The 14,871-nt window shown below is 42.3% G+C and overlaps 1 protein-coding gene across 2 annotated transcripts in view; it reads left to right on the top strand.

The window, feature by feature from the left end:
• Positions 1-14,871, top strand: part of grin2bb (glutamate receptor, ionotropic, N-methyl D-aspartate 2B, genome duplicate b) — a 90,698-nt gene that overhangs the window by 56,155 nt on the left and 19,672 nt on the right. For both annotated transcript variants that reach the window (XR_015101822.1, XM_086119949.1), the window contains exons 7-9: positions 11,652-11,766; positions 11,842-12,047; positions 13,355-13,526. Coding sequence is in view for 1 of the 2 variants with exons in the window: in XM_086119949.1 (XP_085976075.1) it covers positions 11,652-11,766; positions 11,842-12,047; positions 13,355-13,526 (493 nt within the window). In the remaining variant the exon portion in view is untranslated. The remainder of the gene's footprint in view (positions 1-11,651; positions 11,767-11,841; positions 12,048-13,354; positions 13,527-14,871) is intronic.

Genomic DNA, 14,871 nt, shown 5'->3' on the forward strand with positions numbered 1-14,871 from the left:
TCATCTTGGCCTCCTGATGTCAAAATGTGAACAGTGTGATGAAGAGCACACTTGAAAAAAATCATTTCTAATGTAACCCGCGTGTTTATTGGTCCATTCATCGATCAAAGTTTTTGGAAGGTTTTTTTTTTTTAATAGATTGTTTTCTATTTTAGAGTTTTAACTACTGTATATGCTTCCATCCATTTTCTTTAGCGTTTGTTGTCATTATGGTTGCAGTTAGGCTGGATCCTTTCCCGATCCTGAGAGGCGATTTACATACAGACAAAAAAAAAACGTTCACATTCACACCTATCAAAAATTTCGAATGCAAGCCGGAGCATTGTGAAGATTTTCACGGTGCTCCGGTTTCATTCCAAAAACATGCATGTTCGGTTCATTAAAAATTCAAAATTTTCAATTGGTATGAAGGTGAAAGTGATTTTTTGTTTTGTATCTAAACAGGGATTTCATCCATGAACCTGTGAGCCAGATGCACAATTCCACAGTTCTGTTTGCTAAATGCTTTCATTAACAAATTATGGTTGGTTCAATTTATTTGATGATAAAAATACAATTTGCTGTATACAAGCGCTGCCCACACTTTTTCCATATGCAAGCAAGTCCTTCATTCCCAGGACTGAAATACACCGGCCGTTCGGGAAAATTTACATATTTCCCCAAAATTCTCAATGGCCACCCCCAGTCAGTCAAGTGACAAATTTCACACGGGATTTAGTCTGGAGTCTGCATTTTTTATTTTTATGAAACTCATTCACTGCTATATCAATAGCATAAAGTGTACATTTTATCCCATGTTTTAAACTCTTGTAAAGTGTCTTTGAGTACGATGAAAAGCGCTTTCAAAATTAAATTTATTATTATTACTATTATTATTGTAAAGCTAGCAGTGATTGAGTTAATTTATGTCATATGTGACATGAGTGTCAATCTAAGGATTTGTGCTAGAGACAAACAAATTAATCAGACGTTTAATCCTGATGAGGAATCAAGCCTTTCTTGAACTGCAGTCTTAGACATGTGAGTTCAAAAGGAGCTGGCATCCATCGTCTTGCATGGAGCACGAATGTAAGATGACCAATAACAGGTGAAATCTTAAGAATTGGAGTCGAGGCCCGGCAGAAATTAATCATAGTCGGACTTTCATTGCCGAAAGCGGAATTAACAATCGATGCAGTGCAGCAGCAACATGCATGCACTTCACCAAGACCTTTCATACACACACGCAAGCGCACGGACACCACACCCAAGGAGACTGTGTTAAGCAGCAAAACGAAAGCTTTTAACTGCAGATAGAGAAACACTTACTGGGAGACAAAAAACATTCTTTGTTCTCCCGTGAACATCCTTGTTTTGCCTTTTGGCACATTACAGAAAAGCAGGAGCACTGCTCTTCAATAATTCATCGCAGTTTAAATTCACGGCTAATGTTTTAACGCTTCACTCTTTCCACCGTCCGCTGCGGGACAAGCACATTTGTCAGAAGAGACAAAATTGAGGTTTGTCCAACCACATTTATAGAATTATGTTTTAGCATGGCCTTTAGACAAGACTGTTTAAAAAAAAATAAACATGCATAAACTCTCCGATGCAATTCTTCATCCCATTTGCCTTTTAAAACTTAATTCTGCTGTCTTTCATCGCACTTTTCCTCATTTTCCTTACTGCCACTATAGCTTGGTGAATGTAGATGAATGTTGGTAAAGTGAAAAGATTCTAACTATTGTAAATGTTATCCCCCCCCCCCCCCCCCGACTAACATTAGCATTGGTACACACTGTCACAGCATCTACTCACAGCACTACTGAGACAATAACACCACAAACATGAATGATTTAGTCCCCAAAGGACACTGTGCGACTTGAGGTGAGCTCTCAATCAACCTTTATGTGTGTGCTTGTGTGCTTGTGTGCTCGCGTGCGTGTGTGCGCGTGTGCGTGTGAGAACAAATGATGTACTTTTTTTTTCAAACAACCATTCCTTTAAATTCTTCTCAATTCGACTGAGTGAAGGTGTAGAAGTCGAGGCCCGTGGGCCAGATCTGGCCTGCCTCATCATTTTATGTGGCCCACCAAAGCGAATCATCTCCGTCAACTTCCATGATTCTTGCTTAAAGTTGTTGCAAAATCTCAAATTGTCATACGTAATAAATAACGGTGACGTTTTGCAATCATTTTGTTAACCTGTTTACACTCACTTGAGCAATAATTGAACACATACTTGACTGATTTCAAAACTAGTGAGCCATCAAATTTTTCTGTACAAGTAATAATAAGATGTGATGATCAAACATTCATTTGGTTTCACTGTTTTAACAGCCCTCCAAAGGAAGACGTAACTCCAAAGTGGCCCGCGACAACAATGAGTTTAACACCCGTGGTATAGAATTTTGATCTCAGTGTTGACTTTGTGGGGGAGGACATGCATTCACACACAACACACACCATCTAATGGCGTTAAAGGCCTTCACCGTAGCTTTTATGTGCGTGCGTGCGTGTGTGCGTGTGTGTGTGCTTCTTGTGTAGCCGCCAAAATGCACATGCAATAAAAGTGGTATTTCAAGTGTTGCGCCACACAGAATGCTCAGGCGCAAGCACATACGCACACATTCACCCCGAGAGACAAAAGCAATAATAAGGCCATATGTCTGCGCGCGGTGCGGGAGGATAGCTACAGGCCACAGTTGGCCGCATGCAGAACGTATAAACGTGCCATCCTGTCAGTGGTGATGGACGAAGACGGGAGGCTCCCGTGAGTCATGCACTCACATATGAGTTTAGGCGACTGCTTGACCTTCTCGGCGCACACAGCACATGTACACACCCATTAAATACACACGGAACGAGCCAGTTGCACGCTCCGACATATCCACGCTAAATACAGATCCTATAATATTAATGAGATAAAGTAAGAGAAAGATCTGCGGTGAGAATGATGAAATGAGAAAATGTGCTCCAAGTGGTTTTGGATGAGGTGCTGAGGGATTTTTGTGCAAGGAAGGTTCAGCGAAAGAGGTGTTTCTATGTGTTAGGTATTAATTACGATGATAATTTGTTGATTCTGTGTGTGTATTTATGAGATGTGACTGCTGACAGGTTACCTTACAGATGTGATGATTAATATTTTGTCACAAATTGGTGTGTTTGGACTGTTGCTGAATTCATTTACAGTCCTTGTAGATCAATTTGCATGTTTATTCGACAGCTCTGTCTACTTTTATTCACGTTTGTCAGTCATACTAAACAAAAACAGCTTAAGGGGCTTGAAAAGTGACTTGTCTATCTCCTGCGGGAAAACGCAGGGTACGGCTTTCCTTACCATGATGACTGTGGAGAGGGGTCGGCCGAGGAAGGCGGTTGCGACTTGCAAAAATGGAGCTCAGTGTGAGGACAAACCCCCCCCCCCCAAAAAAAAAACATGCCCGGTAAGTTATGAAAGGCATTTTTGCGATAGATGGATAAAGAGAGAGAGAGACAGAGAGAGGAGGATAGATAGATAAATATATAGATAGATGGATAGATAGTTTCATACAAATAAAAGGCTCTTCAGACAGATGTATTAAATGACTACTAAAAAAACTCATTCTCTACTCCTGGTGTTCGACTAATATCTTTGATTCGTGTTTTCATTTCCTTTTGCAATAATAGAATCCTTTATGGTGCCGCGTATATTCCGAAAAGTAGACAGCTTGGCCGCTTTTTGCCCCACCGTCTGTGTGTACAAACCGGCTGTGAGCTTAACGCTAAGAAGACAGTCTTCAGCACGGGCCGCGAGAGGCGTGCGGCACCTCTCTCATGCTAGTCTCCGCTTATAGTCACCTCTTAAAGTCTTTCCTCCTGCGGCGGCTGTAGCATGGCAGCGTTATTGCATTCCTCAATGGCCACAATAAAAGCGGCTGACTGATAATTCCTGACTCTCTTTATTAGCGAACCAGCACACCAAAGCATTGCGCTTTTGGGCATGTGGAGCCCCAGTGATGTATCCAAAGTCTTTTCTTTTTTTAACATCCAAGTGAGTCAAAGGATCAATTTGATCAACGGCTGCCCACTTTCAATCTCCTTTTTCACATTTTCGGTTCCCTAGTTGCGTTTGCCTATTTTGCACAGACAGTACCGGAGTCTTTATAAAGCTTCTTTTAATGACGATGAAATGTTTAACCGCCACGCTTCCCTTCAACCATCCATGCATTCTATAAATATATTTCTATACATTTATTAGAGGAATGGATTAGTGCGCATTTGATTGGTGATCAATGAGCTCTGGATAAAGCCTCTCGAGTTGCCTTGAATAACAGATTAGTTATGGCCTCCTTTACTGGCATTTGTTCACGCACTGCACGAGTGCCGGATTCACGTTTGTGTTATTGCACTTTCACTGTTTTTATTGATATGTCCCACAATTGGCTGAAAGTGGATTATCATTTGGAATAGAGTAAGAGCTGCACTGATTTATAGGAGCTAACGAAAAGCTGTAGCTAACTGAAGTGGGTATGTCTTCACGTAAGAGCAATTGTTTTATAGCAAAGTTTCATAAATCACTTCACACAGTCTTTTCAAAACCATTGCTGTATGTTTTGAATACAATGTTTAAAAACATTGAAATGTAATTTTTCATCATGTTCGATATTGTCCTTGTCAAACAATCTAATGGATAACCACAGCTAAATCAAGAAGAGGACACAAAATGCCAATGCCATTTGGGGGGGGGGGGGGTGAGTCTGAAATCTGATTGGTTAAAAAAAAGAAACAGACAATTCAGTGGCGCGGTGTGTTGTGGGCAGCGGCACGTTGGATTTGGGAGGCGTTGGGCAAATGATATTTGTGTGGCAACACGTTGAAACCCTCTGAAATGGAGACTGTCATTTGCACGCCCGTAATCATTGAAGCTATTACTTGATCAAGTATTTTCCATTGTGATACTTTACATTGACATTTTGTTAATTTACAGTGGCATAAATGAGCTCTGCTGCTATGCCGGTGCTGTGAATTAAACAACAACAAAGGGTGGTACAGTGAAACTCCTCTACAACGAAATCATGTTTGCCGCAAGAATTTTTTCACAACAGGGGGTTTTTCACTGTAGCAAATTTGATCTCAGATGTAAACACACACACACACACACACAAACCTATGTGTACACGCACACACAAACGTAAGTGTACACTTTATTTTTATTCTAATAGTGCATAAGTATGAGCATACACATATTTGACACTTTATATAGTCAGTCAGTGTAGAAAGAAAAAAAGGGAAAGAAACTGTGAAATTTACGATCAGCATTCACTTTCACTTACATCAATTTCTTGGATAATGTCTTCCTCCGTCTTTCATTTTGATCACTTTTACCCTCTCTTCCAGCGTCAGAGCTCTTCTTGTCTTAGCTGCTTGACATCCAACGGTCCGTTTTGTAGCCATTATAGCAATGCAACGTTCTTGCTGCGTCTGAAACTAACAATAACAAATACTTCCTGGACTACTGCGCATGTGTAAATCAGTGTTGTGGTTGTTGTTGCCGTTTCCGAATGAAGCAGAAGAGGTCGCTGTTGGATTAGACTTCGTTGTAGTGAATCTTGTCGCGAGGCAGGAACAGAGAAAAAGATTTTGTATAATGCAACAGTGTTTTTTTTTCTCGTTGTATAGGAGGGGGGGCAGGAGAGTGCGAATGGTGTTAATGCATGAAGATTTTTTCACACTAGGGGGTATTTTCATCCATGTAGGTTTCATTGTAGAGGAGTTTCACTGTAGTCGTCAGTTGAGCGTGGAAGTTTTTGAAACGTGGGAGGAAGCCAGTGTACCTGGAGAAAATGTGTTCTTCACCAAAAAAAGAAAGCGATGATATGTTTTGCCGTTTTACTTGTCAAATTGGAAAAGGTCACCCATTAGAAAATGACATTAGTTCCTCTTTTGTTTTTCCCCCATGCTGTTCTGCATTGAATGTTTCCCAAGATTTCACTTAGCATAAATCATGTGTCGGTGGAAGAATACGTAATTGGGGTCAAAACGTTTAATTTGCTGTAAATATCCTTGAGCTGTTTATGAAATCAAATAGTTGGGGCCAAACTTCCATCCTAACGACGCCTGCGGCAGTAAGTGTGCTGTAAGACGCAGCCGAGTCGTCGGTGCGTCAGGTTGTGATTATCACTTTAAGCTGCTTTCAGTCATCTTGCCTTGCTTCCATTTTCACACATTTGTGACATAGTGGACGGTAAAATTCCAAGCACGCTGCACTTTTGCTGTGGCGTACGTGCAAATAGGTGTCTCAAAGCACATTGATATATTCTTTGGGGATAAAAATGTGCCGCACGTAGCGGCAATTCAGTAGAAGGTTTTGGCGCTTTAAAAGGGTCATTTGAATTTCATATGACGACTCAAAAATAGATGGAATGAATATTTGATGCCGCTATGGTGCGGAAGGTGTGTTGGCATGTTCAAGCCTGGCTCAGTTTGAAATGAACGGGGTGGCCCGCGTTATATCAGCCCTCCTGTTCACACCGCAGGTTGCTGTTTGATGTCTGTCTGCAGCTCACCTGGGCTCCTCCCAGTGGACCACAACCGCCATGCTGCACCAGAGGACTCTTTTTCAAGGCTCTTGACTGGAAGTCGTGCCTTCCATCACAAAGCAATTTATGCAGTACTGTACATCATTAAATATCTCACTTCTTTTTATTTTTCACGTTTAGCCTTGGCTGTGATAAAAGCTGATTTGATCCTCTCCGGTTAAAGTATCACAACCTGTAGTTTCTCACGATTCAAACTCAAGTGTTGGCTGCAGCTTTTATCAAAGTTGTTTTGGTTGTTGTTTTTTTGTTCGAGAGTCTTTTGACGACTTGTTGTTTCAAGAAACCTTCAGAGTCAACCCATTCCATCCCACTAGTTCTCTTCCTGTTTGTTCATATTTAGAGAAATAAATGCTGTACAAGAAATGAAAACTCGGGTCCAACTGATTAATCGGCCGATACCAGCTTTTTTGCGGATGTCTTTATTTTACATAACAATGCATTACAACATAGTGCCATTTAAACCCTCTCTCTCTCTCTCTTTATACATATACTGATATATATATAATGTCTAGTATATTATGTATGTGTGTATATGTGGGTGTGTGTGCTGGTGTCATTTTTATATCCCTCCCTGCATTGCAGCGACAGACTGTGTTGCTATTTTCTTTTTTTGAAGCAGTCTACAATAAAAGGCAGGAATCAACATGAGTCACCATGCCGAAGCTATTTAAGCTGTAAGGTTGTTTCTATTCTCCTCACAGCCACGCAGTGAAGAGTTGGTGGGTGAAGCATGCGCAAACATCGAGCGTGACAGCGATTGAGCTGCGTGAGATTCTCTTAGTAGCTCCTCCCAGTTGCCTTTTTTTTCTTCTATTTCCAGTCAACTCGGAAGGGAGCACCGACATGAGAAGGGATCAAACAGCTCATAAATGCCCCGTCGATCGTATGGGCTCCAAACATGAAAAACAAGGCAAGCCGGCCCGTGCTGCCCTCCAAATCCCAACATGCATCAGTAAAGGCGCTGGTTTAACACTGACCTTGCATACTATTGATGAGTGATTTGTGGCACCTCTCGGAGGTGAATCGCCGGCACTGATCTGACAGTGAGAGACCTCGAGAGATAGCAAGTAAAAAAAAAAAAAAGCCCAAAAAAACAGATCCGCCTCTCATCCGCTGAGATTACTGTTCCCATGGCAACGCAGCTGACGGTTGTGGCTGTCATGGCAACACATCGCATGACAACACGCCGAGGTATACAAGCCTTCCCCTCCCTTCCCTTGCGTTGCGGTTGTACGCCTTCCAGAAGTGTGCCCGAAGCGTGCGTACGAACGTTCCCACGACAAGTATGGAATTTAGCCATTTGCGGAAATTGACGCACAGCTCCGACAATGCGTACACACCCAACTTTGTGTTCAAACAGTCAGACTACAAATGGAACGATACAGCCATCACCAACAAGCCGAAATGAAACAAGTATTTCCCCAAAGATAGTTGGAGCCTTCGATGAATTGCACCCGCATTTTAACCCTTTCATGGAGAGCGGTTACTCCAGTGGACAGCTTTTCATGTTATTAGGTGACAGGTTATCATTCTTGGTGCATGGAAGGGTTCATGAGAGCAACATCACACATCAAATTCAATCAATAGAAAGTGTTTTCATTCAATTAGAGCACACATAATCTGCGTTCGGCGTAGGCTGGAGGAATTGACGCACGATTCAGTCATTCTACAGATATCTTTGTGGGTGTGCGCTTTCACTAAGATGCTGAGGAGGGCTGGCTGGGTGTGTACAGTGGTGATATCACGTGTCCCCAGCATGTCCTCCTCCAGTTAATTGTAGAGGATTTTCATCTGTGGGATGTGCCACGTTTTCCTTTAGGTCACTGACTTAGATGTCAGAGCATTTTTCTCACATGTCATTTTATTTCTTTTTTTTTTCTTTTTCTTTTTTTTTTGGTAACATCTGCAGTAATTGAGTATCGCAATGAAAGTTACAATTTTCCTGATTTTTATAGGGGTGTGGCCCATTGAAACACTCGGGCCCTGGAATGAGTCGACCTTACCTCATTCACATCAGATCAATTATGGAGCATCTATTCATTTTAGTTTTTCAAAAATGATTCGTTTTAGTTTAATCTGCGTTTTAGCATTAGTATTATTTGTTTTTTAATTGAAATATCACAGTAAATATAGTGTCGTAAAAATGTATTCAGCAGACTGTCACAATATTTTAGAGCTGAGACAATAGCTTCAGCTTTAATAGTTTTGAAGCCTCATTTTATATACTTGGTGATTTTTTTATTTTTAATTCCCAATTCACAGCAGCAAAGTTATGAAAGGAAGAAGTAGACGAACAAAATATTTGGCAGGGATGTTAACAACGCTCTTCATTGTGTTGTGTCTAATTTACAAGGCATATGTATTTTCGATTTGCAAGGATTCTTAGTAACAGTATCTGGAATTCTACTGAGAAATAGCATGAGAGTGTTTTTTTTCCACCTCGAGCAGGCGCATGTTGCACAATGCTCAGATGAAGATGGAAGCAAAAAGTCCTTTAAGGAGGCTTATCCCATCTTGTGTGCACAGTCGCAGGCTGCAACCAGTAATGCCTGTTGACACAAAAAAGTGTGAAGCCTCCACTCCACTGTGTGTGTGTGTGTGTGTGTGTGTGTGTGTGTGTGTGTGTGTGCGTGTGTGTGTGTGTGTGTGTGTGTGCGCGTGTGTGTGCGCGTGTGTTTAAGAGAAGTGCGTTATTGATAGAGCCGCAGACGTCTTACTCGGAGCCATTCAGTGTTCCAGTGGGAGGTACTTGTGATTAAATCTTTGGCCCTTTGCTCATCTCTTCTTAATAGATTTATTGTCTTGTGTTTGTCTTTTCACACTTGAAGATGATGGGCTCATCCATTTAGTACTCCTTGTATGCAGACACGATATTTATTTCTCCGGCAGATTGTGTTCCGAGGCAGAACGTCTCCATGGTGACAAGCGGCCCACAGTTTGCGACGAGAGCGAGTGAGGGGAAAGAGGCGGTGGCGGAGGGAGAAAAAGAATGAGATATGCACTTGTTGAGACATGTTTGCCGATATGAGTGCTCACAGGAGGTTCATACGCTTGCCCTTCCTTTCAATTTTCAACTTTCGCCCTTGGCTCTGTTGGCCTCCTCATCCTTGACATCAGGGGACGGGGACGGGGGGGGGGGGGGGGGGGGGGAATCAAAAGCCAGTCACTTGTGGGCAGCTGCTTTTCTTTCCATGAAATCATTAACTGGAGTCATGTCCTTGCGCTACTTCTCTATTCCCCTCCATCTCTCGCTGTTCTTGGCCACCGTTCCGCGTTGTGCTTTTAGCCGACCTTCGCATAGAGCTCGCCGCACCATGTGTCAAGTGTCGAGATTAACATGGAAGGAGCACAAAATTGTTTTTGGTTTTTCTTTTTCGTCCCGAACAAGCTGTCGCACTGAAATTATTTCAACAGACATGCAAGTGAAAAAATAAGACGGAACCATGAAAATGATCAAATAAAATTGCTGGCACAGTCGACCAAGTGGTCAGCACATTTGTGGAGTTTGCATTTGCTCCCTTATGCTTGCATGGATTTTCTTCAGCCTTCCTCAGACATTCCAAAAACTTGCATGTTAGGTTAAGTGGGGACTATAAAGAGTGGTTAAGTGTCGATCGGTGTCCATATTTGCCCAGCCACTTGTCGAATGAGAACAAGCGGTATAGAAAAAAAAGATGGATGGATAAATTCAAATAACAAACACTGTTAACCCTTTCGGGGACAGCAGTTACTACAGTGGACGGCCTATCATGTTATCATGTTGCATGTTATCATAATTGGTGCATGAAAGGTTTAAAATAAAAGTGAGTTATGTCACAGGTCTGTACCTCGTATTTTAACATTCTTAATTGTCATTTCAATATACAGTCAAACCTCGGTTTTCGAACATCTCTGTTCTCGACCAAATTGGTTTTCGACCAAAAGTTTCGAGTTTTTATGCCTCGGATTACGACCGAAAATCGGTTCTCAATCAAACTGAGCGCACCTTAATGCACCACTTGACTCCGCTCGCCTTCCTTACACGAGGAAGTGACGCTTCCTCGTGTAGCGTTCAATTGTGAGCAGATGTGTTCGATAAAGATTTTTTTTTTTTTTAAGAGCATAGTTTCGGTTTTCAAACAGCCTTCTGGAACGGATTATGGTCGAAAACCGAGGTATGACTGTAGTATATAAATCAGTTCAACACTCCTGCGATTGGCTGGGGCAGATTAGAAAGCGGATTAGAAAATGGTTGGATGGATGGAAAATAAAACTCAGCAAAATGAGTCTTGATTGATCTGTCATCAGCGTTGCAAAGAACCCATGAATAGAAAGAAAATGGAAACGAACAAAAAGGCATACAGAGTTCATCCCTTCATGTTGGCTGATGTGAGGTCACACGTCCTATGATAACATGTCACAGGACACATGATGCATACGAGCTGTCACGTCTCAAGTTTTCCACAACCTAACAGAGATTTGGAGTTGAATTCTGGCTGCACCATTTGTGGCCATTGAAATGTTACACTGCCTTGTTGCGCGTGCACATTTGACTTTGGTTTGGTTATCTCGACTCTCACTTTGTTTTGTGACAAATATCGGGAACTGACAGAGGATTTTCTCCGTTGATCTGTGTCACAAAGTAAGCAAAAGTAAGGTCTACGAAATGGAAAGAATCCAATAATCCTCCTGATCAGTCATACACACTTTGGACGAGTCGCCATTGTGACAAATCCCCCATCGACGTGATTTTAGTGTCTTTTATGCCACTGCTGTGGTAGGAAAAGTTGCACATGTTGCTCCAGTTTTGGTCCACGGACCTCATCTTTCTTGACAGGCTGCTTTTTTTTTTTTTTCTGTTCTGCCTGTCCACATCTCAAACAGACTGACAACACGGTCTCGCAGGTGAACATGGTGTAGAATTTAGATGGTGATATTTCCCACAGACTCACCCGCTCGACACCAAGCTGCTGCCGATAACGCATTGTCTTCTGTTTGATGAAGCGTCCGATGATTACGCCTTGTTTCACCGCGCTGAAATAAGCGGCATCCTTTGTTTTTCAAATCCCCCCCACACACGTTCTGACATTTGGGGTTGCAATCTAATTGCCAGGTACATCATGAATGTGACGTTTGAAGGGCGGAACCTGTCGTTCAGCGAGGAGGGCCACCAGATTTTTCCCAAACTGGTCATCATCCTGCTCGACAAGGACAGACAGTGGGACAGGGTAAATAGGGTGTTTGCGGCGCGGCTCTTTTGTTGCAAAAAATCCCACCCGTCACGAGGTCTCTTTGTCGCGCAGGTGGGCAAGTGGGAGAAGGGCTCTCTGGCCATGAAGTACCACGTATGGCCTCGCTTTGAGCTCTACTCGGCGGCGGAGGAGCGCGAGGACCACCTGTCCATCGTCACGCTGGAGGAGGCGCCTTTTGTCATCGTGGAGGACGTGGACCCGCTGAGTGGCACCTGCATGAGGAACACCGTGCCTTGTCGTAAACAGCTCAAACTCAGGTGAGGGAGGCCGCTCCTAGAAGTGGTCCTGAGTGATGACGCTTTGTTTTTTAGGTTTTCATTTAGGTAGGTTCTGCATATGGAAAATAGATTTTCATCCATCCATCTATCCATTTTCTAATCCACTTGATCCTCATGAGGGTCGCGGGGCTTGTTGGAGTCTGTCCAAGTTGTCGTCGGGCAGTAGGCGGGGTACACCCTGAACCGGTTGCCAGCCAATCGCAGGGCACACATAGACGAACAACCATTTGAACACTCAAACACTTTTGGACTATTGAGAGTGTTCATTAGCCTGCCATGCATGTTTTTGGAATGTGGGAGGTAACCGGAGTACCCGGAGAAAACCCACGCAGGCACGGGGAGAACATGCAAACTCCACACAGGAAGACCGGGCTGGATTAAAACCCTGCACCTCTGCACTGTGAGGCGGAAGGGCTAACCAGTCCATCATCGTACCGCCAATATATTTTCAAGTGATATCAATTCAACCCCATTGTGAACCAATTGTATGTTGATTTCTGTCATGTTTTCATTTCCCACATGCGTCCTTACGTTTTATTTTCCATCCATCCATCCATCGTTTTTACAATCCAATACATGCTTTCTATACGAATAATCTAGTTCTGTGTCGCCATCTTATTCCGGGCAAAAGAAGGCCTACATTGGCCCATCCTGGACTGTTTTGCACTTGATTTTTTTAAAAAAAATTATTCCCTTATGTTCCCTAGACTTTAACTGATAGCCAATTGTCTCAAACTGATATGAAGGTGCAAGAGCAAATGAGACTATGCAGTATAACCCCTATTTGAACTACAGTATGTCGAATTTTTCCATGACCTAAATAAACTACAGTGTGTAAATGGAGGTATAAACATTCACCGGCACACACCTCATAGCCTTGGTCACAGACAGCTACACCCCTGTGTTCTCATTATTGCATAATTTATGGAATATATTACAGTACCTCAGTCATCATGAAGGTGGCTCACATGCATGATATGAATTCATAAACCTGTGACATTCTACTGGCGGAGTTGTCTTTGCGCCTTCATTTCACTTCAAAGAACACAATCAAACATACTTTGCCCTTTGCATGACATCTGCTTCGAACAACACGCAGCATTACTATTAAAAAGCGGCTTTGCATTTGCATGACTTCTTGAGCCACGACTTTGCACTACTTAACAGTCTCCTGGCTCTTGACATACTGTATTCTATTTCTTGCCAGATTGCTTTGTCACACTGTGGAAACGTGTGACCTATTTTAACATTTACATTTTTCCTCCCTCCCTCTTTTCACCTGTCAGCAACCAAACGGGCGATTCTGGCATCTACATCAAGCGCTGCTGCAAAGGATTTTGCATCGACATCCTGAAGAAGATCGCCAAGGCGGTTAAGTTCACCTACGACCTCTACCTGGTCACTAACGGTAAACACGGCAAGAAGGTGAACGGGACGTGGAATGGAATGGTTGGAGAGGTGAGGATGTTTTAATAATATGTTATTAGAATGAAGTCAAAGTCGAACCAAAAAAAAAAAAGCAACATTATGTTAATGCATTCATACATAGTGCGGTTTAAAAATGTTCTGAGAATAAAGTTTTACGATACAAAATGTGTATTTTCTAATTATAGGGTACTATGAGTCATGTTGTTACAAGAAAAAAAAATTAAATCGTCTGATGCAAATGGAATTAAATAGGCTCACAAATGTTCAAGTTTTCAAGATGCGAGACGCCACACATTTCTACTTTTTACCGTCCTCTTTGCATTTTTTTTTTTGTGTCATGGCAAAGCTTGCTTCCGACTTGGTGTCTTATTATAGAATGTACTCGAAATGGTGAAAATGAACTCATGTTACAAAAGAGATATTTCAAATCCAAAGTACGAATGTTTTCCCCTTTGAAAAATAAGCGTGAGGAGGGAGGTTGGTCCAGCACGCGGCTGTTCTTCTCGGCCAGAAATTGTCCCATGCTAAGGCCATTATTATCCTGCCACATTTTCTCACCTCTTCTCACGCACTGAACGAATCAAACACTGGAGGATCTCTTGATAGAAGTGCCGGTTGCTCATCTGCCACATTGATGGGGAAAACTTGTAGTTTGTGCTTGAAATATGTCTTGTGTGACACCGGTACTCAAACTTAAAATAATGTTGCAATATTATGATCATAAAGATATCTGTGTCAAGATGAGTGTTGACGACAGAGTCATATTTTTGTGTCTATTAGAAACTATGAAAGAGTCGATGCTTTGTCACAACAGCATCACTATGAACAGTGAGACAAAATTCGTTTGTTCCCGAGAACAGACTGAAATTAACTCATTTGCCGGACTTGTGCAATCATCAGCTTTTTTTTTTCAATTAAAAAGCAACGTAGAAATAAGTGTCTTTATTACAATCATCTCTTCCGAATTGTCTTGTATTAAGCATTCTGTCTCGTCAGTCACTCCCTTTCCAGATGTTTGTTGTTGATACCGCAGCCAGGAAGTGATTGCCATTGTGCCCGCAGGAATTTACATTTTAGATAGGCCTAATTAAATCATCTGAAAGGCTTATGCCTATTTCACATCATCAAGCACATGTTCCCCCCTCCCTCCACCTAGCCTGAGGGGACGCGAGTCATCAGCTACGCACAACCTCGGGTGGAGCACACTGAGGCCCTTAACGGTAGATGGAGAGGGAAACTGTGCTTGTTTCTTAAATTCCACACACTTGAGGCATTATCTCGTAGTCAAGAATCAATCTGATGTGCCACTTGATTGATCATGGCAAGGGACAGTTGACATTAATATCGTCTTCCCCGAAATGGGTTAACCTGTGCA

Source organism: Hippocampus guttulatus, chromosome 9, assembly GCF_054856545.1.
Source record: "Hippocampus guttulatus isolate MCC_2025c chromosome 9, RoL_Hgut_1.0, whole genome shotgun sequence".
Taxonomy (NCBI): domain Eukaryota; kingdom Metazoa; phylum Chordata; class Actinopteri; order Syngnathiformes; family Syngnathidae; genus Hippocampus; species Hippocampus guttulatus.